The sequence below is a fragment of the Phascolarctos cinereus genome, unplaced genomic scaffold (genome assembly GCF_003287225.1).
Source record: "Phascolarctos cinereus isolate Bilbo 61053 unplaced genomic scaffold, phaCin_HiC Scaffold_3;HRSCAF=262, whole genome shotgun sequence".
Classification (NCBI taxonomy): domain Eukaryota; kingdom Metazoa; phylum Chordata; class Mammalia; order Diprotodontia; family Phascolarctidae; genus Phascolarctos; species Phascolarctos cinereus.
Window position 1 is genome coordinate 163,243,351 of NW_027555736.1, and position 22,275 is coordinate 163,265,625.

General features: G+C 36.9%; 1 protein-coding gene across 2 annotated transcripts in view; it reads left to right on the forward strand.

The window, feature by feature from the left end:
- TRPM7 (transient receptor potential cation channel subfamily M member 7) overlaps positions 1 to 22,275 on the forward strand; it is a 147,513-nt gene that overhangs the window by 23,903 nt on the left and 101,335 nt on the right. For both annotated transcript variants that reach the window (XR_013485359.1, XM_020980084.2), the window contains exon 2: positions 19,358 to 19,437. Coding sequence is in view for 1 of the 2 variants with exons in the window: in XM_020980084.2 (XP_020835743.1) it covers positions 19,358 to 19,437 (80 nt within the window). In the remaining variant the exon portion in view is untranslated. The remainder of the gene's footprint in view (positions 1 to 19,357; positions 19,438 to 22,275) is intronic.

Here is a 22,275-nt window from a genome sequence, read left to right on the forward strand (position 1 = left end):
CATTGCCAGCAAAGAGATCCCAGCAATCCCCCTCTAATCAATCACTGGATTCCCCCATAGTCTGAGGGCCAGGAGCTCCAGAAGCTTCTGTCACTGCTGTCATGGGGCTGTGCCAGGACCACACTCCTCTCTCACGAAGGTTTGACAGACCTTTCCTGCTGACCTTCTAAGTTGTCTTTGGCATTTATGGGTTGAGAAGTCTGGAAACCACCACAACAGTCCCCTGAGGCCTGTTCCAGGTTAACTGGGGCCCCATCTTTGCCAACCTGCCCACACTCAACTGTGCTCCTCTTCCAGCCCAGCACAACAGACCTTTCTTATTAACTATCCAGGTTGTCTTGGGCTGGAAAATTGTTTCACTCTGTCTTTTTGTGGGTTCTGCTGCTATAGAATTTGTTTAGAGTCATTTTTTGCAGGTATTTGGAGGGGCTTGGGGAAGCTCAAGCAAGTCTCTGCTTTTACTCCTCCCTTTTGATGCTGCCCTTCTATAGCATCTGAAAGATAACCCATCTGTAACTTCTGATGGCTGTGACTTATTATTGTTATTATTAGTAATAATGATGTTGACAATGATAATAGAAAAATCATTCTTGTCTTGTTCAATGGAATTCCGATAAAAAACGGACACAAGAAAAGTTATTTTCCTACTACTATTTTTATTTTTAATGTTTGTGGACTGTTGCACAGCTGAATGAAGCAACAGGTTTTTTGTGGTTAAAGAATTAGAATATAAATTCCTCTTTTCAAGAGTCATTGAAAGCATCCTTGATACAACAACAGTACCACACAGGAGGGCAGGGATGATATGTAAATTCCCATATAATTTTGTTGTTGTTTTTTCTGCTAAGTCTGTATTTTGAAAGTTGTTTCATGCAGCTTGTAAATTGAAAGTATTGGGCATGACATTCTCTGTTAAAAAACGTTGTCCCTAAGTTTGTGTTGGAATAGTGTACCATTTCTTTGTGTGATCTGTATTGATATGGGCTCATTAAGGATAACTTCTGTAATTTTTGGTGGAAAAATTGCCTTTGGAATCTCTTCCATTTCCACAAACAAATCTGAATGCCTCAACCTTTTTTTTCTATGTTGTTTACCAGTATATTTTGGCCAAGTTGATGCAGATGTCTCTGTAGAGAGACATTTTTTCCCGTTTGTCACAAACTCTTATAATATCAATCCTATTATTTTTGGTGAAAAGGTGTTAATTTTTCTACAGCTGCCTTAGGGTGTTGGGCTGTGTTTTGTTAATATTGTTCAGGTTTATTTTTAGAATACTTGCCAAATCTGTTATGGTCTGTTTCATAGTTCTCTAAGTGTATATTAAGACTGGTATAGCATAGGTGTTGATTGCTTTCTTATTCAGCTTTGATTTCAGAAGGCCAGTTACATCTCAGTATTCATCCACAGCCTTCTCCTTGATATTAATTTTTTGTTATGAACTTTACAGTCATCAGTAGACATGAATGTGTTAATTGTCATTCAAATTTAGACCAGAATTTTCGGGTGAGTGGCATACAGTAATAGTAGGAGGGGTCGAAACAGTTTTTAATAAGAGCCTGTAACAATATAGGAGAACAAATTCAGACAGATAAAGTTCTATGCAGACATGCTAGCCCCCATTGTCTCAGGGGCAGTATGTATGAGATGTTGGCCCATACTATCAGTGGAATATGGTCTTGGATTGAAGGCCCAGATCAGCTAGGGCAGGAGTGGGGAACCTGTGGCCTCGAGACCATGTGTGGCCCTCTAGGTCCTTGAGTGTAGCCCTTTGACTAAATCCAAACTTCACAGAACAGATCCCCATAATAAAAGGATTTGTTCTGTGAAACCTGGATTCAGTCAAAAGGCCATAAACCAAAGACCAAGAAGACTCACCCTTTGGTGAGCATAGGGTTTTCAAACAAAGGGCCTGCTACAGCAGCCATATGGCTGGGAAGGTGATGTGATAAGAGAACATGGATAAATAGTAGCAAAGGGAGCTTTCTAGAGATAAGCCAGGAAAACCTAGTCATGATGTAGAAGGTATAGTTATAATTATCTTATCAGCAAGTTTTGGGGAGAGTTTCCGCAATCACATCTAACTAGAACTGGAAGCCTTGCCAGCATTGTGAACCATACCTGGGAGAGTTGGACTGTAGATTCCTGGCTATTCATACTATTCTATACTATTAGGAAGACCTGTGTAGATGCTGGGTCTGTTGGTCAATAAACATTACTGAATGCTGTGATACGAAGTTGGGATTACAAAGAAAGTGAAAAAAGACAGTTCTTCCCTCAAGAATCTCACAGAAAAATGGAGAAGACAACGTGCAAGCAATTTTGTACAGAGATGCCAAATACAGGATATACTGGAGGTAATCAACAGAAGGAAGGCACTAGTATTAAGGGAGATCAGAAAAGGCTTCCTATAGAATGTGGGGTTTTAGCTGGGCTTTGAAGGAATCCAGGATTCAAAGATCTAGGAGAGAAATCCCAGTAGGAGGGATAAACAGTAAAAGTATCCGAAGTTGGGAGATAATAGTGGATTGTATGAGGAAGGAAGAACAGGGGGAGAGGGGAATAAGCTTTTATATGGAGCCTACTATGTGTTAGTACTGTTTTAAGTGCTTTTTTTCTTTTAAACAAATATTACCTCATTTAAGCCTCAGGACACTCTGAGGGTAGCTGCTTTTATTTTCTATCTCCATTTTACAGCTGAAGAAAATGAAATGAATAGAGATCAGAGACTTGCCCAGGGTCGCACAGCTGGTGAATTTCTGAGGCCAAATAACTCAGGTCTTCATGATTTCCCGGCCCAGTGCTATATCCACTGTGTTACCAGCTACTTCTTCAAAGAGACCGGTGTCACTAGATGGCAGAAATATATAGGAGTGAATAATGTGTAAGAATACTAGAAAGGTGAAGGGAAAGGGGAACAAGTTATGCAGGGCATTAAAAGCCTGTTAAAAGATTAAAAGATTCTTGAGGATACAGAGGCAGAAATGAAAAATTGGCCCACTCCTCCAGGAACTTACTTTTATTTGTTTGTAAACAGATGTAAATACAGGATCATTTGAGGACAGCTACAGCCTCTAGTAGCTGAGGGAATCTGGCGTTTGAGCCCAGCTTTGAAGGAAGCTAATGATTCTGAAAGGAGATAGTAAAGGGGAAAGCATTTCATGAATGGAATATGATTGAAATACAGAATTAGTAAATCAGTCAGTTAAACAGCAAGCATTCATTAAACACCTGCTAGTGCTAAGCGCTGTGCTAGTTTTTGAAGATAGAAGAAAGCGAAAATAATAAACAGCCCCTAGCCTCTGCCGAGGCTATTAAAAACTTAATCTGTCGAGGGACACAACATGGACACAAGTGCAAAAGAGATGCAAGATAATTTTGGTAAAGGAAGGTACTAAAGCCTGGGAAGATTTGAAGTAAAGAGCTTATAATGTGAAATAAGTCTTGAAAGGTAGCCTGGAGCCAGGTTGTGGAAAGCTTTATTTGTTTTTAAATTTTAATTACTATCTTTTATTCCTAGGTCTCAGTAATTTCTCAGTATATCCCTTCTAAGGGATATAATGAGATAATGAGCCTCAATGGATAGGAGCAGTTTTCAAAAGAAGAAATGAAAATATGAACAAATATAATAAAAATTGCCTCAAATCACCAGTGATGATAATAGCAGTGAAATTAAAACTTGTGAGATATTTTCACCTCACATCTTGAAAACTGACAAAAGATTGAAATAGTTTTAGAGAGGTTATAGAAAGATAAGCACATTGTTGGTGGAGCTATAATTGGTCCAGCCAGTCTGGAAAATAAAATGTCCTTCCTCATAGATCTAGAGGCATATCTAAGGAAGTCAAAAATAGGTCCCAGAACACCAAAATATCACTAGCCGCAGTCTAATAGCAGCAGTTTGGAAACAAAATAAATAACCATTGATTGGGAAAGCACTAGACGAGTTGTGATACCTGAATATAGTGGAGTAGTATTATACTATAAGAAACAGTGAAAATGGAGAATATAAAGAAGCCTGAGATTTATATAAATTGACAGAGTGAAATAAGCAGAACCAGGAAAACTATGCACAATGATTATAACAGTGTAAATGGAAAGGAAAAAAATTCTAAACTGAATGCTTTGTAATTATGACTAAGTTTGCCCCATAAGAAGAGGTGAGAATGTACCTTCTCTCTCCTTCTAAATGGAGAGAACAGTGGGTATGGAATGCTTGCATGTGCTGTTGGACTTGGTTAATACTTTTTGGTTTCACTGGCTAAATGGCACAGTGGATAGAGTGCTAGACTTGGAGCAGGAAGACGTACATTTTAACCTTACCTCAGAAACTTAGTAGCTAGCTGAGTGATTCTCTGCATGTTACTTAACCTCTCTTAGTCTCAGTTTCCCCATCTGTAAAATGATGATAACCATACCACCAACATCACAGGGCTGGTGTGAGGCTCAAATGAGTTAATATATGTAAAGGCTCTGTAAACCTGAAAATACTGTCTAAATGCTAGCTATCATTATTTTGCCCAACTGTGTTTTTCTTTGTTGTTGTGAAGGGCTTTAAATGCCTAGAAGAAGAGTTTTATGTTTTTTTCTTAGAGACAATAGTGAGCCATTGAGGATTCTTGAAGGTTCTAGGAATATATTTTACCAGTGCTATAGAGAGTGGATTGAAGAAGGAAAATGCTGAAAACTTGGAAATCAGTAAGGGGACTATTACAAAAGTCTGTTTGAACTGTTATATGTCTTGAACTAGCATGATAGACTTGTGAGTGGGAAAGGATTGGTACATGCAGAAATATGTCATTGAGTTAGTATTAATAAGATTGGGTAACTGGAAATGAGAGTGATTGTGAGAGTTGAAGATTACTGAGGTTAGGAAGCTGAATGACTGAAAAGATAATAGGACCATTTGTAGAGGGGGCTGAGTATGATGAATTCTGTTTTGGATAAATTAGAAAGTGAATTTACTAAAGGACTGACTCAATGAATTCCCTTCCTTAGCACATTTAAAGCACATTTTGCATCATGGAATGTTAAAATCTGGACGGAACTTGAAACACTATTGTCTGACTTCCTTTATACAGTTAACTACAGTGAGTTCGAGTGGAAGTAGCTGAACTTTTGCTCCTCAATTCCTTCACCACGAATTTGATTCCTTAAAACACTTTGTTTGTTTTGTAGCTACATAATTTCAAATAAAGAGAAGGTAGTAAGGTAGGGTTAAAGTCACTAATTTACTGAGCTCCAGAAAGGGTATTGTGAGCTTGTGCAAGTGTCCTTTGCTGGGAAGATTCAAGATATGAAGGTAGAATAATGGTACTACTTTGATCTGTACTGGAAGAGAATGAAGGTATTGGCTCTAACTGGATTTAATCTCTTTTACCCTCCTACTCCCATATTAGAGGCATGAAAATGTTAGGTATTCTATGATATATGAGATCCCTGACATTGTTACAGTAAGTCATCATAGGATCATATATTAGAACTGGAAGGGAACTTCAGAGGTTTAGTCCAGCTTCATTATGTAAATACGAAAACTAAGCCCCCACAATTCATCTTCTACATAGCTAGTTCCTAAAGTGATTTTCATAAAGCATAGGACTTAATGTAATTTTTCTACTCAGTTAAACTCCAATGGCTGCCTTTAGGAACAAAAATAAATTGTTTGGCTTTTAAGTCCTTCATACCTGGCTCCAATCTGTCTTTTCAAACCTTGTTATACAGTTCCCTTTTTTGCACTCTACAGTCCAGCCAGATGGCCTTCTTTCTTTTTCTCATATATTATATTCCATCTCCTGACTCCATGACTTTCTGCTGTTATGTCCATGCATGGAATGTACTCTTTCCATATCTTAGAATCCTTTATTTCCTTCCAAATTCAGCTCATATGCCATTATTTACATGAGTTTTTTCCTAATTCCCCTCCCCACTGCTAGTGTCCTTCACCACAATTTTTTTCATTTATTTAATAATATTTTTTAAAAATATGCTTATACAGTTTTCATTCTCAATAAAAACCAGGAGTGTTTGATATTTGTCTTTGTATCCCCAGCAACCAACTTAGTGCCCTATACATTAGTATGTATTATGTATTAGTATGTGTGATTGATTAAAGAGCTGAGGATTGAAACCTAGGTTCTCTTAACTCTAAATCCAAGCTTTATCTGCTACACATTTGGGAGGTCCTAGATGTATCCTAGTTTTGATTCTTAGAAAACTGGACAGTTCCATGAGAGAGGGGGAGAGAAGTAGGAAAAGAGGAAGTATGGGGCAGTGGATAGAGTGCCAGATATAATCAGGAAAACTCATATTCTTGAGTTCAAATCTGACCTATGACACTTACTGGATGTCTGACCCTGGGCAAGTCATAAAACCCAGGACAAAACCTTGTTTGCTTCAGTTTGCTCATCTGGAAAATAAGCTGGAGAAGGAAATGACAAACCATTACCCATATTATCTTTGCCAAGAAAACTCCAAATGGGGTCACAAAGAGTCAGACAACTGAAAACTGACTGAACAAAAGCAGCTTAGACCATACTGTGCCATTGACACCAATACTGAGTGATGTGTCTAGTCTGTCTGTCAATCTTTAGTTCATATTAACCAACAGTATTACCGTACACATTTTTAAATACACAGTATTTTATTTTTTCCCCAGTTACATGTTAAAACAATTTTTAAACTTTTTTTTTTGAGTTCCAGGTTCTATCCCCCCTCCCCTCTCATCCCCTTTCCCTGAAATGGTATGCAGTCAGATATAGGTATAAGTGCAATCATGTAAAACCTTTCCATCTTAGTCAGTTTTTACAAAAAAATTCAAATTGTAAAAAAAAAAAATGAAAAATAGCATACTTCAGTCTGTATTCAGACAACATAAGTTCTTTCTCCCGAGGTGGATGGTATGCTTCATCATTAGTCCTTTGGGATTGTCTCGGATCACTTTATTGCTAGGAATAACTAGTTGATAGATAGTTGATTGTCATACAATGTTGCTGTTACTGTGTACAGTGTTCTCCTGGTTCTGATCACTTCATTTTGTGTCAGTTTATGTAAGTCTTTCCAAGTTTTTCTGAAATCATCCTGCTTGTAATTTCTTATAGCGTAATAATATTCTATTACAATTATATACCACAGCTTATTTAGCTATTCCTCAATTTCCAATTGTTAGCTAGCACAAACAGAGCTGTTATAAATGTTTTTGTACAAATAGGTACTTCCCCCCCACTTCCTTTTTTTTTTCTTCTCTCTTTGGGATATAGACCTAGCTGATCAAATCATTGCACAGTTTTATATCTTTTGAGGCATAGTTCCATATTGTTCTCCAGGATGGTTGGATCCATTCATAACTCTACCAATGGTGCATTAATGGCCAGTTTTCCCACATCCCTTCCAACATTTATCATTTTCCTTTTTTGTCACATTAGCCAATCTAATAGGTGTGGGGTGGTACCTCAGAGTTGGTGGGGTTTTTTTTAATTAATTTATTTTGATTTATCAACAATCACTTCCATATGCTTTTGAGTTTAAAATTTTTCTCCCCTTCCTCCCCACCACCCTCCCCAAGACAGCACACAATCTGATATAGGCTATACATATACATTGCTATTAAACATATTTTCACATTAGTGATGTTGTAAGTAAGAATCCTCAGAGTTGTTTTAATTTGTATTTCTTTAATCAGTAGTGGTTTAGAGCATTTTTTCATATGATGACGATGGATAGCTTTGATTTCTTTGTCTGAAAACTGCCTGTTCATATCTTTTGACCATTTATCAATTGGGGAATGACTTGTATTTTTATAAATTTGACTCTGTATGTTTGAGTTCTCTATAAATTTGAGAAATAAGGTCTTTATCAGAGATACTTGTCAAAACTTTCCCCCCAGTTTTCTGCTTTCCTTTTAATTTTGGTTGCATTGGTTTTGTTTGTGCAAAACCTTTTTAATTTTATATAATCATAATTAACTGTTTTACATTTTGTACTGATGTCTATATTTCTTTGGTCCTAAATTCTTCCCTTCTCCCTTGATCTGACAAATACACTATTTCATGCTCTCCTAATTTGCTTTGGGTATCTTCTGGGACCTTTATGTGTAAAACATTTACCCATTTTGACCTTATCTTGGTATATAGTATGAGATGTTGGTCTATACCTAGTTTTTGACATGCTGTTTTCTAGTTTTCCCAGCAGTTTTTGTTAGATAATGAGTTTTTGTTCCAAAAGCTTTGATCTTTGGGTTTATCACGTACTAAGTTACTATGGTCATTTACTATAATGTAATGTGTACCTAATCCACTGATCCACCATTTACACCACTCTGTTTCTTAGCCAATTTTTGGTAATTACTGCTTTATAATACAGTTTGAGATCTGATATGGCTGGTCCACCTTCCATCACATTTTTTTTTATTAATTCCCTTGATATCCTTGATCTTCTGTTCTTCCAGATGAATTTTGTTAGTATTTTTCTAGCTCTATAAAATAATTTTTGGTAGTTTGGCATAGCAGTTTCCTCATTGCCTATTCTAATTCCTTCAATTTCTTTTTCTTCTCTTATTGCTATAACTAACATTTCTAGTACAATATTGAATAGTAATGACTGTGATAAAGGACATCCTTGTTTCCATCCCTGACTGTATATACCTTATAAATTTTAACAGAGAAAGTCAAAGACAAATTTGTCTTAAAGAGTTATGAACCATCTTTGTTTTCTAAATTACCAAGTTTTTGTTTGTTTGTTTGTTTGTTTTTTGCTTTTTGGTGAGGCAGTTGGGGTAAGTGACTACCTCAAGGTCACACAGCTAGTAAGTTTCGTGTCTGAGACTGGATTTAAACTTGGGTCCCCCTGACTCCAAGGCCAGAGCTCTATCCCCTTCACCACTTAGCCACCCTACCAAGGTTTTTTTAAAGTATTCTGTAATTTATGCATATGATTTACTATATTTCTACAAAAACCTTAATATATTTTAGGTACATATATTAAGGGGGGGATTTGAATAACTTTGTATGTTAATGATACTTCTTAATAATTTTGGCAATAAATGCTGTCAAAAATAAAGTGTCTGATAGTGTTAAGTGTTATTTGCATCTCTAGTGCCTTCTTTATCAGCTTGGTCATAATGATTCCTTGTGCGCTTGATATTCACATGGCATTTTCTTCTGTCAAACCATGACCTTACTCTTTGAAAACTTTTCTCATTTTTCTTCAGCTTTAAGAATTTATTATCAGCTCACTTCTTTGCTCCCCCTGGTCCTTTATCCTGCCAAGATTTTGAATAACCAGTATGTATGTGTGGTCATTTCACAGTTAACTGTGGTATTGTCTACATTGCATATGATTAAGGGATCTTTTTTGGCTCCCCAGATCACATGATTACAATTGGATTAGATTGTTAAGGGAACCCTGTTAAGTAAGCAGAATAATATGGGAATTGCAAAGTAGGCTACAGTCTAAAAGATAAATTGAGATGAAGTTGAATATGAATGTGGTTGAAACATTTTGACTTCATTCAAGTCAGGTCAGGTCAATAAGCATTTATTAAGTGCACTGTGCGGAATGCTGGGGATACAAAGAAAAGCAAGAGACAGTTCTTGCTCTCTAAAAATTTCAGTCTAATAGAGAGAGAACCTGACCAAAACAAAACTACTTACAAACAAGATGATGTTGTTCAGTCGTTTGTGATGGTTGACTCTTAGTGAAATCATTTGAGGTTTTCTTGGCAAAGATACTAGGGTGCTTTGCCATTTTGTTTTCCAGCTCATGAAGAAACTGAGGAAAACAGGATTAAGTGATTTGCTTTACACAGCTAGTGTCTCAGGCTGTATTTTAACTCAGTTCGTACTGACTCCAGGCCCAGTGCTCTATCCTAGCTGCCCCACATTAGTGTATGTGCTTGTTAATTGATTAAAGAGTTGAGGTAGGATTGAAACCCCGGTTCTCTGTCTCCAAACACACAGATATAATCAATAGAGGGAAAGCACTAGTATTAAAGTGGGTCAGGAAAGCTTCTTGCAGAAGGTGACATTTTATCTGGTACTTAAAGGAAGCCAGGGAAGCTGGGAAGTAGAGATAAAGAAGGATAGAATTTCAGCCATGGCAGACAAACATTGAAAATGTCCTGAGTTGGGAGATGAAGCGTCTTGTTTGAGGAACTCATAGAAGCCAGTATCACTGGATCATAGAGGATGTGGATGAGAGTAAGGTGAAAAAAAACTGAAGGAAGGAAGGGGCCAGATTATGGAGGGCTTTGATTCTAAGGGGTGATCAGTAACCGCTGAAGTTTTCTAAAAGGGGGTAGTGGTGAAATGGACATGTAATTCTTGTCTGAGACCTCTCATAAATTCTTTATAAGGGATCTACCAGCATTCTGGAAGCCTTCTTCTGGAGTTCTAAAATATTACAAGGGCACAAATGTTATCACGTAGGATGTCTTTCTGTTAATCCCTACAAATTGTGATATTCTGATTCACAACCATGTACCTTCAACAGAATAATATTGTTTTTTAAAGTAGAAAGATTCTTGTTTCCAAGCCTAAGGTAGGATCTTTGGAAACTTTACAAAATTTTCCAAATATAATTCAACCATGTTTTTCTTATTTTGTTCATTTCTGGACCCAGCTCATTTCCATTTATAATGTATGGCCATCCAAAACATGTATGTACTGATGAAACATCTCAGCAGGACTGTCTGTCCAACTGATTGTCATGAAATGTATTGATGAAACATCTCAGTGGGATTGTCTGTCCAACTGATTGTCATAATCTGTACTATAGATATTCTTTAGCCTCTTGCTTTTTCTTGTGTTGAATATTAGGCCGACCTCTTAAGGGCCTGTAGGTCTCATTTAGGAAGTTCAGCAATGTTGATAGAACACAATTTCATTGACAAACAAGCAACTCAAGAAGGAGATCTCATCAGCTGTATGGAATCCTTATTTCATTCACACTCTGCTGTTCATCCTCCATGATTGGGAAACATTTTTGGCAGGCATTTATTTCCATTTGATTCCTTTGTTGATGTTAATACTCAGAAGATGATGGAAAAATTATTTCTGTTGTCCTTTAAGGACTATTGTAGGGTATAACATGGGACACTTTTTTGGAAGAGAATTTTTAACTACTTTTTAAAAAAAATAATACTTGGTTTTTTTCCCAATTGCATGTAAAAATGATTTTTCCAAAAAAAAATTCATTTAAAAAAATTTTGACTTCCAAGTTCCCTCCTTTTCATCCCCTCTTCCTTCCCTGATGTGGTAAGCAATTTGAGATAGGTTATACTTGTGCACTCATGCAAAACATTTCCATATTAGTCATACTGTAAAAGAAAACACAAGACCAAAAATTTTAAAAAAAAAACCATGAAAAAAAATAAAGTGAAAAATAGTATGCTTCAGTCTGCATTCAGACTCCATCAGTTCCTTTCCCTGGAGGCAGATAGCATTTTTCATCATGAATCCTTTGGAATTGTCTTGGTTCAGAATAGCTAAGTCATTCACAGTTGATCATCTTACAGTACTGCTGTTATTGTGTACAATGTTCTCTTCCTTCTGCTCTCTTCATTCTGCATCTGTTCATATAAATCTTTCCAGGTGTTTCTGAAATCATCCTGCTTATCATTTCTTACATAGCACAATGGTAGTCCTTTACAATCATATGCCATAACTTGTGCCAGTTGATGGGCATTCCCTTGATTTCCAATTCTTTGCTGCCACAAAAAGAACTGCTATAAATATTTTTGTATAAATAGGTTTTTTCCTTTTTTTTTTTTAATGTCTTTGGGATATAGACCCTAATAGTGGTATACCTGGGTCAAAGAGTACACACAATTTGGTAGCCCTTTGGCCATATTTCCAAATTGCTCTCCAGAGTGGTTGGATCAGTTCACAACCAGCAGTGCATTAGTGTCCTGGTTTTCCCACATCCCCTCCAACATTTGTCGTTTTCCTTTTCTGTCATATTGGCCAATCTGATAGGTATGAAGTGGTACCTCAGAGTGGTTTTAATTTGCATTTCTCTAATCAATAGTGATTTAGAGCATTTTTTCATATGACTGTAGATGGCTTTGATATCTTTGTCTGAAAACTGCATGTTCATATCCCTTCAACCTCAAAGTCCTTTAATGTAAGGGCAGGAGGAGAGGAAGATAGAGGAAAATGCTGAAGTCAAGAAGGAGAATTCTCTGTGTGTGTGTGTGTGTGTGTGTGTGTGTGTGAGAAGATGAGATATAGTACATCCACTCGTAGAGGACAGACAGGGATTTAGTGTCTTCTGGTGGAGAATCAGATTTCTATTTGTGCAGAAAAATGGAAGGACTATGAAAGAAAGTGATACTACTAGGAAGGGCAGTTTCTTAATAATATGAGACTGCCAGAGGGCAGAGTGGTATAATATGAGACTGCCAGAGGGCAGAGTGGTATAAGACTTTAGCAGGTGAGAGGGCTGAGATGAATGGGGGTGAAAGGAGTGGTGAGTGATGGCAGGGGAAGGAATTTTTTCATCTAGTCCACAGGTTCCTAACTTTTATTTTTTGTCATGGATCCTTTCGACAATGTGGTGAAGCCTATTGGTTCCACTCTTGGAGTAATTATTTTAAATACATAAAATGAAGTACATAGAATTACGAATGAAACCAGTTATCAAAATATTTAAAAAAACAACAACGAATTTACAGAGATCTCTTGAGGGGACCAGGACCCTAGGTTAAGATCCCCTGATTTAAGCATTCTTCAAAGCTCCATCACAAGGATCAATAGGGCAGAGAGTTCTATAAGATAAAGAATATTTTTTCTTAATATAATTACAAATAGTCTCCTAATAGTTGTTCTCTATTTTGCCTGGCTTATAACAAACTGTTTTTCTTTTTAATATTTTAATACTTAAAGTTAAAAATTCAGTCTAATTGCTAGACCTCTTAAGAATAATTTGTTCACTGTTACCTGTCCATAGATATTCTCACTATTTTAACAAGTCATTTAAATAAGTTACATGTTTAGTTCCAATATCTGATCTTGGTCTGCTATTACCTTGTCATGTGATATGTCTTGAGACTGAGCTGTGATAAATTCTCACTTGACTATTAACCCTGCCTCTTAGGTTTCTAAGCAATAGCTTAGAGGCAGAAATTCCAAACAAATCTCTTTATCTTCTCACTTCATGCCTTCTACACTCAATGAATCTCATTAATTAATAAATGAGCAACTATTTCAATAAGTGCAATTGCTAATCTGACCTCTTTGTAATTTCCTTTCTTTACCTTTTTTTATTGTAAGTCATAGCTTTGTGGTTTTTTTTTTAGTGCCACCATTTATAAACTATGTGAAAAAATGTTTTATGATTTTGAAAAATCTTTTTTTCTCATTTTAAGTCATCAAAGTTGGACTGTTATTTTCAAATTCCTATTCATAGTTTGGCTTCTTCTGTTATATTAATCTTTGTTTCCCCCTCATGTAACATCAAAAAGAATGCAAATGAAGCCACTGGAGAATGTTAATGACATAAATTATTAAGAATTTTAGTACTACAGGCATAAGAAGACTTAGAATCTGAAATTGTGGTATGAACTTTTATTTAGTAGCAATGTGACTTTTATGTCTTTAAGAAGTATACATGATTTTCTATATATAGATGAGATGATAAATAATGGAATTTCTGGGGGGTGGGATGAGAAAAAGTGGTGCTGAAAAATTTTAAAGACTTTCCTCTCTTTTGGGTATCACTATCCTTTCAGGCTCCCAGGGCCATAACTTTAGCATTATCTCACTCCATTTATCTAATTGATTGTTAAATCTTTTTTACCTCCATAAGATCTATCACACTTGACACTTTCTAGCTGCTCACATAGCCACCGCCCATTAGATTATAGGCTCCTTGAGGGTAGGGAGTTTTTGCCCTTTTTTGTGTTCACAACACTTAATTAATTGCACAGTACTTGGCAATTAATAGGCACTTAATAAATGCTGGTTGATTGAAGAGCAGAGAGCAAGCCAATTTGGGTGAATTTTAGAGGCAGGAAGGTACAGTAATGTATAATGAGGGTGCAGTTAGATTTTAAAAGCTAAATAAATAGGAGTTTACATTTTAATCTAGAGGCAGTAGGGAAACCACTGGAGTTCATTGAGTAAAGGTATGACAGGGTCTAGGTTTAAGGAAAATTATTTGGACAGCTATGTGGAAGAAGGAGTTAAGTAGAGGGAGACTGAGGCCTCTGCAATAATCTAAGCAAGAGCTGATGAGGGCTTAATCTAAGATGGCAATTGTGTGAGAGAAAAGGGTTCTGATGTAGAGGTTGAAATGGCAAGATATGGCAGATGGTTAGATAGGTGGGTTGAAGTCACTTAACTGTTTGCCTCAATTTCTTCATCTGTAAAATAAGCTGGAGAAGGAAATAAACCATTCTAGGATCTGTGGCCCCACCCCAAAAAAAAGGTGGGGTCATGAAGATTTGGATACAACCAAGATGACTGAAAAATAACAACACATAAAGAAAGTCAGGGAAGCCAGGAGGTGAAGAGGAAAGAGAACATTCTAAGTATGGGGAGACAGTAAAAATACCTGGAGTTTGGCAGATGGGGTGTGCTGTTTGAGGAATAGCAATGAAGTCATTGTCACTGTATCAGAGTGCATAGTGGGATAGAGGTCTAAAGCACAAGAAGACTGGAAAGGTATATGTAGGCATAGGTTATGAAGGAATTTGAATGCCAAATAGGATTTTATATTTAATTCTGTGGGATGATTGGGAACCACTGGAGCACATTGAGTGGGGGGAAGTGAGACGGTCAGCCTTGCACATTATAGGAAGAGCACTTTGACAGCTGAGCAGAGGATGAACTGGAGTGGGGAGAAACTTATAGTAGGAACACCAACCAACAGGCATTGCAGTAAGTCCAGGCATGAAATGATAAGGGACCTGCATCAGTATGGTGACAGTGTCAGGGGTTAGAGGGGAACACATGTGATAAATCTTAAAAAGATAAAAATCAGCAGCCCTTGGCAACAGATTGAATATGAAGGGGGAGGGGAGTGGTGACACCTAGGTTGTGAGCCTGGGTAATTGGGAGGGTGGTTGGTGCTCTTAGGTGGGACAGAGATAATGAGTTCAGTTTTGAACATGTTGAGTTTAATTAATATGTCAATGGAACATCAAGTTCTGGACATCTATGAGGCAAGTTGTAAATGTGAGACTGGAGGTTAGCAGAGAGGTTAGAGCTGTATAAGTTATTTGATAATTATCTGCATAGTTGTGAATAATTGAATCCATGAAAACTGATGAGAGAGCTCCATTAGTAAAATAGTGTAGAGGAGAAGAGAGCTCAGGATAGAATCCTGTGGGATATCCAGGTTAGCTGGATTGGGGATGCATGAAGATCCAACAAAGGAAACTAAGAAGAAAGTAGACATTTCCTTGGTAAACATAGATATTGTCTCTTGATAGTATCAAAGCTCCTTGAGGGCAGAGACTGTCTCCTGTGTTGCTTTGTATTCCATCGTCTCACTAGCAAATGAGTGCTTCATAAATATTTGTTGATTAGCTGATTTGATGTTTCTGAACTGAAAAATCCCAGTATTTTTATTCTGTCCTCATACAGTAATGTCCCCTTGCCAATTCCTTTGATCATTTTAGGGTTTTTTTGCGGGGGGGCAGTTGGGGTTAAGTGGCTTGCTCATAGTAACACAGCTAGTAAGTGTTATGTGTCAGAGGCCCAATTTGAACTCAGGTCCTCCTGACTCCAGGGCCGGTACTCTAATTTAACTGCACCACCTAGCTGCTCCTAGGTTTCCTTTTCTAAGCCTTCTCCAGTTTTATGTTTATAAATTGGCACCTAGAGGAATTGCTGGTGCTGATGTGTTGAATATTAAGATCTTTTCTTATTTTATGTTTCTGTGATTCTTTATTTTCTTAGGTCCAAAAAATGACTAGTATACTCTGCTTCCTTTTATTTCCTTTTTTTTCCTTTTTGGTGAGGCAATCGAGGTTAAGTGACTTGCCCAGGGTCACACAGCTAGTAAGTGTTATGTGTCTGAGGGCAGATTTGAACTCAGGTCCTCGTGACCCCAAGGCTGGAGCTCTATCTACTTCGCCACCTAGCTGCCCCTCCTGTTTCTTTTTAAGGAAACTCAGACTGAGCCTTCTATTTTATTTTTTTAATTTTAATTTTTTTGGGTCAATTTTTGTCTTTAGTTGGCAACACAGTGAATTTTTGGTTCTACTTTTCTGGTTTAACTTTAAAAAAAAGCTGACCATATCTATTACTCTTTTCTACAATATTTTTGCATCTTGTATTTAAGGATTTTCTTTTCATTCTTCTATTAATGATATGCAGTGATTGTTTCCCAGTCTCTGATTAGAAATGATTTTCAAGAAAATTATAACCGCTGTTGAAAAACTTATTTATACATTTTCTTAGGGTGTGAACAATCATACACAATCTTTTTTTTTATTAATTTATTTTGATTTATCAACAATCACTTCCATATGCTTTTGAGTTGAAAATTTTTCTCCCCCTTCCTCCCCGCCACCCTCCCCAAGACAGCGCACAATCTGATATAGGCTTTACATTCACATACCCATTAAACATATTTTCACATTAGTGAAGTTGTAAGTAAAAATTAAAACCAATAGGAGGAACCATCAGAAAGATGAAACAAAACTCAGCAGAAGGTAAAAATAAGTGAGAGCGATTTGACTTCCATAGTTCTTTCTTTGGATGTGGATAGCATTTTCCATCCCGAGGCCTCTGGAGATGTCTTAGATCCTCATAATGCTGAGAAGGTTTCAGTTTAACAATCTTAGTCATCACAATAATGTGGCTGTTGTTGTGTACAAAGTCCTCTTGGTTCTGCTCACTTCACTCAGCATCAGACCATATAAGTCTTTCCAGGTTTTTCTGAAGTCCTCCTGCTCATCAGTTCTTATAGCACAGTAGTATTCCATTACATGCATATACCACAACTTGCTCAGCCATTCCCCAATTGATGGGCATCCTCTCAATTTCCAATTCTTTGCCACCACAAAAAGAGCTGTTATGAATATTTTTGTACATGTGGGTCCTTTTCCCATTTGTTAGATCTCTTTGGGATATAGCCCTAGAAGTGCTATTGCTGGGTCAAAGGGTATGCACATTTTTGTAGCCCTTTGGGCGTAGTTCCAAATTGTTCTCCAAAATGGTTAGATCATTTCACAACTCCACCAACGATGTATTAGTGTTCCAATTTTCCCACATCTTCTCCAACATTTATCATTGCCCTGTTTTGTCATGTTGGCCAATCTGATAGATGTGATGTGGTACCTCAGAGTTGTTTTGATTTGCATTTCTCTAATCAATAATGATTTAGAGCATTTTTTCATATGACTATAGATGGCTTTAATTTCTTCATCTGAGAACTGTCTGTATCCTTTGACCATTTATCAATTGGGGAGTGGCTTGTGTTCTTATAAATTTGTCTTAATTCTCTATATTTTAGAAATGAGGCCTTTATCAGAGAGACTGGTTGTAAAAATTCTTTCCCAATTTTCTACCTTCCTTCTAATCTTAGTTGCATTGGCTTTGTTTGTGTAAAAACTTTTCAATTTAATGTAATCAAAATTATCCATTTTGCTTTTCATAATGTTCTGTATCTTTTGTTTGGTCATGAATTCTTCTGTTCTCCATAGATCTGATAGGTAAACTATTCCTTGTTCTCCCAGTTTACTTATGGTATCAGCCTTTATATCTAAGTCATGAACCCATTTTGACTTTATTTTGGTATATGTGTGAGATTTGGGTCTATGCCTAGTTTCTGCCATACTCTTTTCCAGTTTTCCAGCAGTTTTTTTCAAAGAGTGGGTTCTTATCCCAGAAGCTGGGGTCTTTGGGTTTATCAAAAAGTAGATTACTATAGTCATTGACTACTGTGTCTTGCATATTTAACCTATTCCACTGATCACCTCCCTATTTCTTAGCCAGTACCAAGCTGTTTTGATGATTGCTGCTTTATAATACAATTTAAGATCTGGAATTGCTAGGCCACCTTCCCCTGCATTTCTTTTCATTAGTTCCTCTGATATTCTGGACCTTTTGTTTTTCCAAATGAATCTTGTTATTATTTTTTCTAACTCTATAAAATAATTTTTTGGTAGTTTGATTGGTATGGCACTGAATAAGTAAATTAGCTTAGGTAGGATTGTCATTTTTATTATATTAGCTCGGCCTACCCATGAGCAACTGATGTTTTTCCAATTATTTGGATCTGATTTTATTTGTGTGAAAAGTGTTTTGTAATTGTGTTCATAGAGTTCCTGGGTTAATCATACACAATCTTAAGATGCATTTAAAGTTATCTGTGATAGTGGAAGCAGACAAGTACCACTCTTTTCTGGAAAAAGCTTGCAAGCAAAGAATTACAAATGAAATGTGGAAAGCAATGAGGACACAGTACACTGAAGTACATTTTAAGATAACTTTCAATGTATTTAAATAACAAGGAACTGGGGTCAACTAAAAGGGCATAAGAGAGATTTGCTCACAAGAGGGAAGTAACCAGTAAATTTATGTTTCCTGTAATGTATAGGGCTCTTCTCAGATACCTTAACCTTATAGTTTCTTAGTCTCTTCATCCAAGATCTTCTTCCCGTTATCTGTAAATGTGCCATGATTTAAAACAATGAATGAAAAATAAATAAGAAAAAAAATCTGGCATTCCTCTGTTTGATCATAACTTTTGGTCATTTCTTTTCTCCCTATGACTTAATCATCCTCAACTTATCAACCTAATCTTGACCTCCAGTCACTTCACCCTTTAGCACTTTTTTGGGCCATTATCCCTGTCATGACTTCACTTTCTACTCTTTCCAATCCTGACACCATAGTTAACTCTATACTGTCCTTTATTTTGGATTATCTTGCCCACTTGTCCTGTCATCTCTCATCCCTTTCCAAACCGCAGCCCTATATTAACTCCCATTAGTCTCCTTACTTCTTTTTTACATGCTCCTAAACCAAAGTGGAGAAAGTCATACAACAGAAGTTATTGGGTCTTTGTGGTCTCACAACAGGAAGGTAGTCATTTTTCTCTTCTGTAATTGATTGCCTATCATACTTCCATTAGAAGATATTCCAGAACTTCTCTTATCTCTTCAGTCCTCTTATATTCCCCCATATACAGTTGAGGACAATACCTCTTATTACTATTAAAAAAAAAAGTGGTCCCTCCCCCCCTTTTTTTTATCTCAAAGTTCCTGGCCATCCGCTATGCTATCTCTTCAAGCTAATGCCCTATATTTCTCTTATCAGCAAAAGTCCTAGCAAGGACAACTCTTTAGAAGCATAAATCAGAGAATATTGTTTATTGTAATTATTTCATAAAGCTTCTCTCTTTTTTTTTTTAGTCCCAGAAATCCTGGATAGAAAATACTTTGACCAAGAGGGAATGTGTTTATATTATACCAAGTTCAAAGGACCCTCACAGGTAAGCAAGTTATTGTTTCCTTCAATAAATTTCTAAAAATATTTAAGCAAATTTCTGATGCTTTAGCTTATTTTGAACCACTATGTCTCCATGATTCATTAATTTGAATTGTCTTTCTGTTCTGGAGCATCTCCTGAAAGAGGAATGTTAGGTGGCAAAATAATGGTTTCTTATACTTAAACTCTATGAGCATAAAGTATTCTGCTATAAGATGTTTACCTTCCTTAACTCATTGAAAAGTGATTTTTCCCTGCCACCTCAAAAAAGAGCCATAAATATATTTATACATCCTAATTTAGTTTGTTTTGCTTAGAATTCATCTTTCCCTTAATCTACCCTCCCTCTAATCCTTCTTGTTCCTTTCTCCTTTTTCCCTTCTGCTTCTCTGTTGAGTGTAATGTATTTTTGTGTTCTTCCCTCCCTTGACCAGTTCAAATGATGAGGTTCAGATATCAGCCACTCCTCCCCACCTTCTCTCAGCTTGTCAATATAGATTTCTACTTCACTTTCCTTCTATCTCCCCAGAGTGTTCCCTTCTCTTTTCATTTTTTTTTTAAACTTAAGTTAGTAAAACAAAACAGAACTGGGGCAGCTAGGTGGCATAGTAGGTAGAGCTCCAGCATTGGAGTCAGGAGGACCTGAGTTCAAATTCGTCCTCAGACACATGACACTTACTATCTGTGTGACTCTGGGCAAGTCACTTAACCCCAATTGCCTCACAAAAAAAAAAATTGGGGGCAGCTAGGTGGCACAGTGGATAGAGCACCGGCCCTGAAGTCAGGAGGACCTGAGTTCAAATTCGGCCTCAGACCAAATACTTGACTTAACTAGCTGTGTGACCCTGGGCAAGTCACTTAACCCCAATTGCCTAAGAAAAACAACAACAACAACAACAAAAAAACCAGAAAATAAAACAGAACCACCCCTAGGCTTTATGTCATTAAACGCTCTTTTACTACCCTGATGATGGTGGGGTTTAGAGGGGACACATGTATTATCTCCCTGTATTAGAATATAAGTAGTTTATCCTTGTTCAGTCCTTTGTTCATTCCTTCATGTCCTTGTTCATATCCTTGTTCAGTCTTTGTTCATTCTTGTTTACCTTTTTGTGTTCATTCCTGGGTTTGAATGTTTCTATTTAGCTCTGGTCTTTCCATCAGGAATGCTTGAAATCCTTTATTTCATTTAACGTCATTTTTCCCCCCTGTAGAATTATATTGTTTTGATGGGTAAGTTATTCTTCACTTTAAACCTTTATGAATGATTCTGACTGTGGTACCTTAGTACTTGAGTTCTTTCAGCCCTTTTGCAGCATTTTTTTCTTTGACATGGAAGCTCTGGATTTTGGCTATAATGTTCCTGGGACCATTTGTAGCAGGAGTAGATTCTTTCTGTTTCCACTTTGTTCCTGGTTCTAAGAGATTTGTTCAGTTTTAAGATTTCTTGGAATACTACGGTTAGGCTTTTTTTTTTTCTTCATTGCTTTTGGTAGTACAATGGCTTAAATTTTTTCTCCTTCAGTCTGTTTTCACAGTTTGTTTTGTTTTGTTTTGTTTTGTTTTGCTTTGCTGTGAGATACCTCTTCTCTTTTTTTCCAGCCTTTGTTTTAATATTTTCCAGACTTTGTTTTAATATTTCTTGTTGCTTCATGGAGTTGTTGGTTTCTATTTGGTCTACTTGAATTTTCAGGGAGCTTGATTGGGGCAAAGTTTCATACCTCTTGTGCCGAGCTGTTAATTCCCTTTCCAAAGTTTGGTTCCATAGCTCATTTCTTTTACAGTTTTTCATCTAGCGCTCTGATTTCATTTATGAAAACATTTAAAATTTTTGCTTCATTGATTTTGTTTCTTCACAATTCTAGAAATTCTAGTTGAATTTGTGCCAAAGCTGTGTTTTTTCCTGAGGCTTTACTTATAGATATTTTGGAGTCATTCTCTTCTTTTGAATTTGTGACTTGAACATCACTGTCACCGTAATAATAATGATGGGATTTTTGTTTGTTTGTTTGTTTGTTTGCTTATTCTTCCAGCCTATTTCCTGATTTGGAACTTGATGTTTGGGCTGGTCTCTGATTTTTGGAGAGAAGGTATTGGTTGGCCATCTTAGTGTTGTCCTATTCCAGGATCTTAAACATAATCCTTCTTAGCCCTGGACCTAAGGTTGTTCTCAACCTCAGATGATGCCACCCTTGGATCTCTGACCTGGGACTGTGAACGGCAAAGATGTCAGTAGGCACCTGTTGCCACTCCCTGCAGTGTCCCTGTTTGGGTCTGGTGCCTCCTCTTGCCCTAGTGCATGGTATCTTTCTAAGTACCTGAGTCCTTTGTGCTCGGTACTCCTGTCTAGACCACCCATACCCTCCAGTATCTACAGTCCTCTCTGTGAATTTTTTTTGGGTTTCCTTATCAGGACTCAGTATGGTGCTTTTTTTACGTTTGTTTAGAGGAATTTTGTGGAGTAGCTCACTGGACTGATTCCAGTTCCTTAGCAGTCTTGGCTCCCTGGTCTTTCTTCATTAGAAGTTTTTCAGTTGCAGTTCTACATTTCAGTAATAAAAGGTTGAAGAAAAATTATTTTCCTTTTGTTGAGAAAGGATGCACAGAAGAGGTAAAATTTGAAAAGCTGCTACAGTGAGGAAAGTAACATGCATGGATTGAAGAGTAAGGGGTGAAGAGGGAGAAATTTAATAGTTTTCAAGAAAATGGTGAAGACTTTGAAGGAAAGAGTTGTCCTTTGTATAAAAGTAATGATGTTCTGTCTTTCAACAATTCTCTGAAGCAGTGATGTCAAACTCAAATAGAAAGGATTCCCCTGTAAACTGCATACTGACTTAAAGAC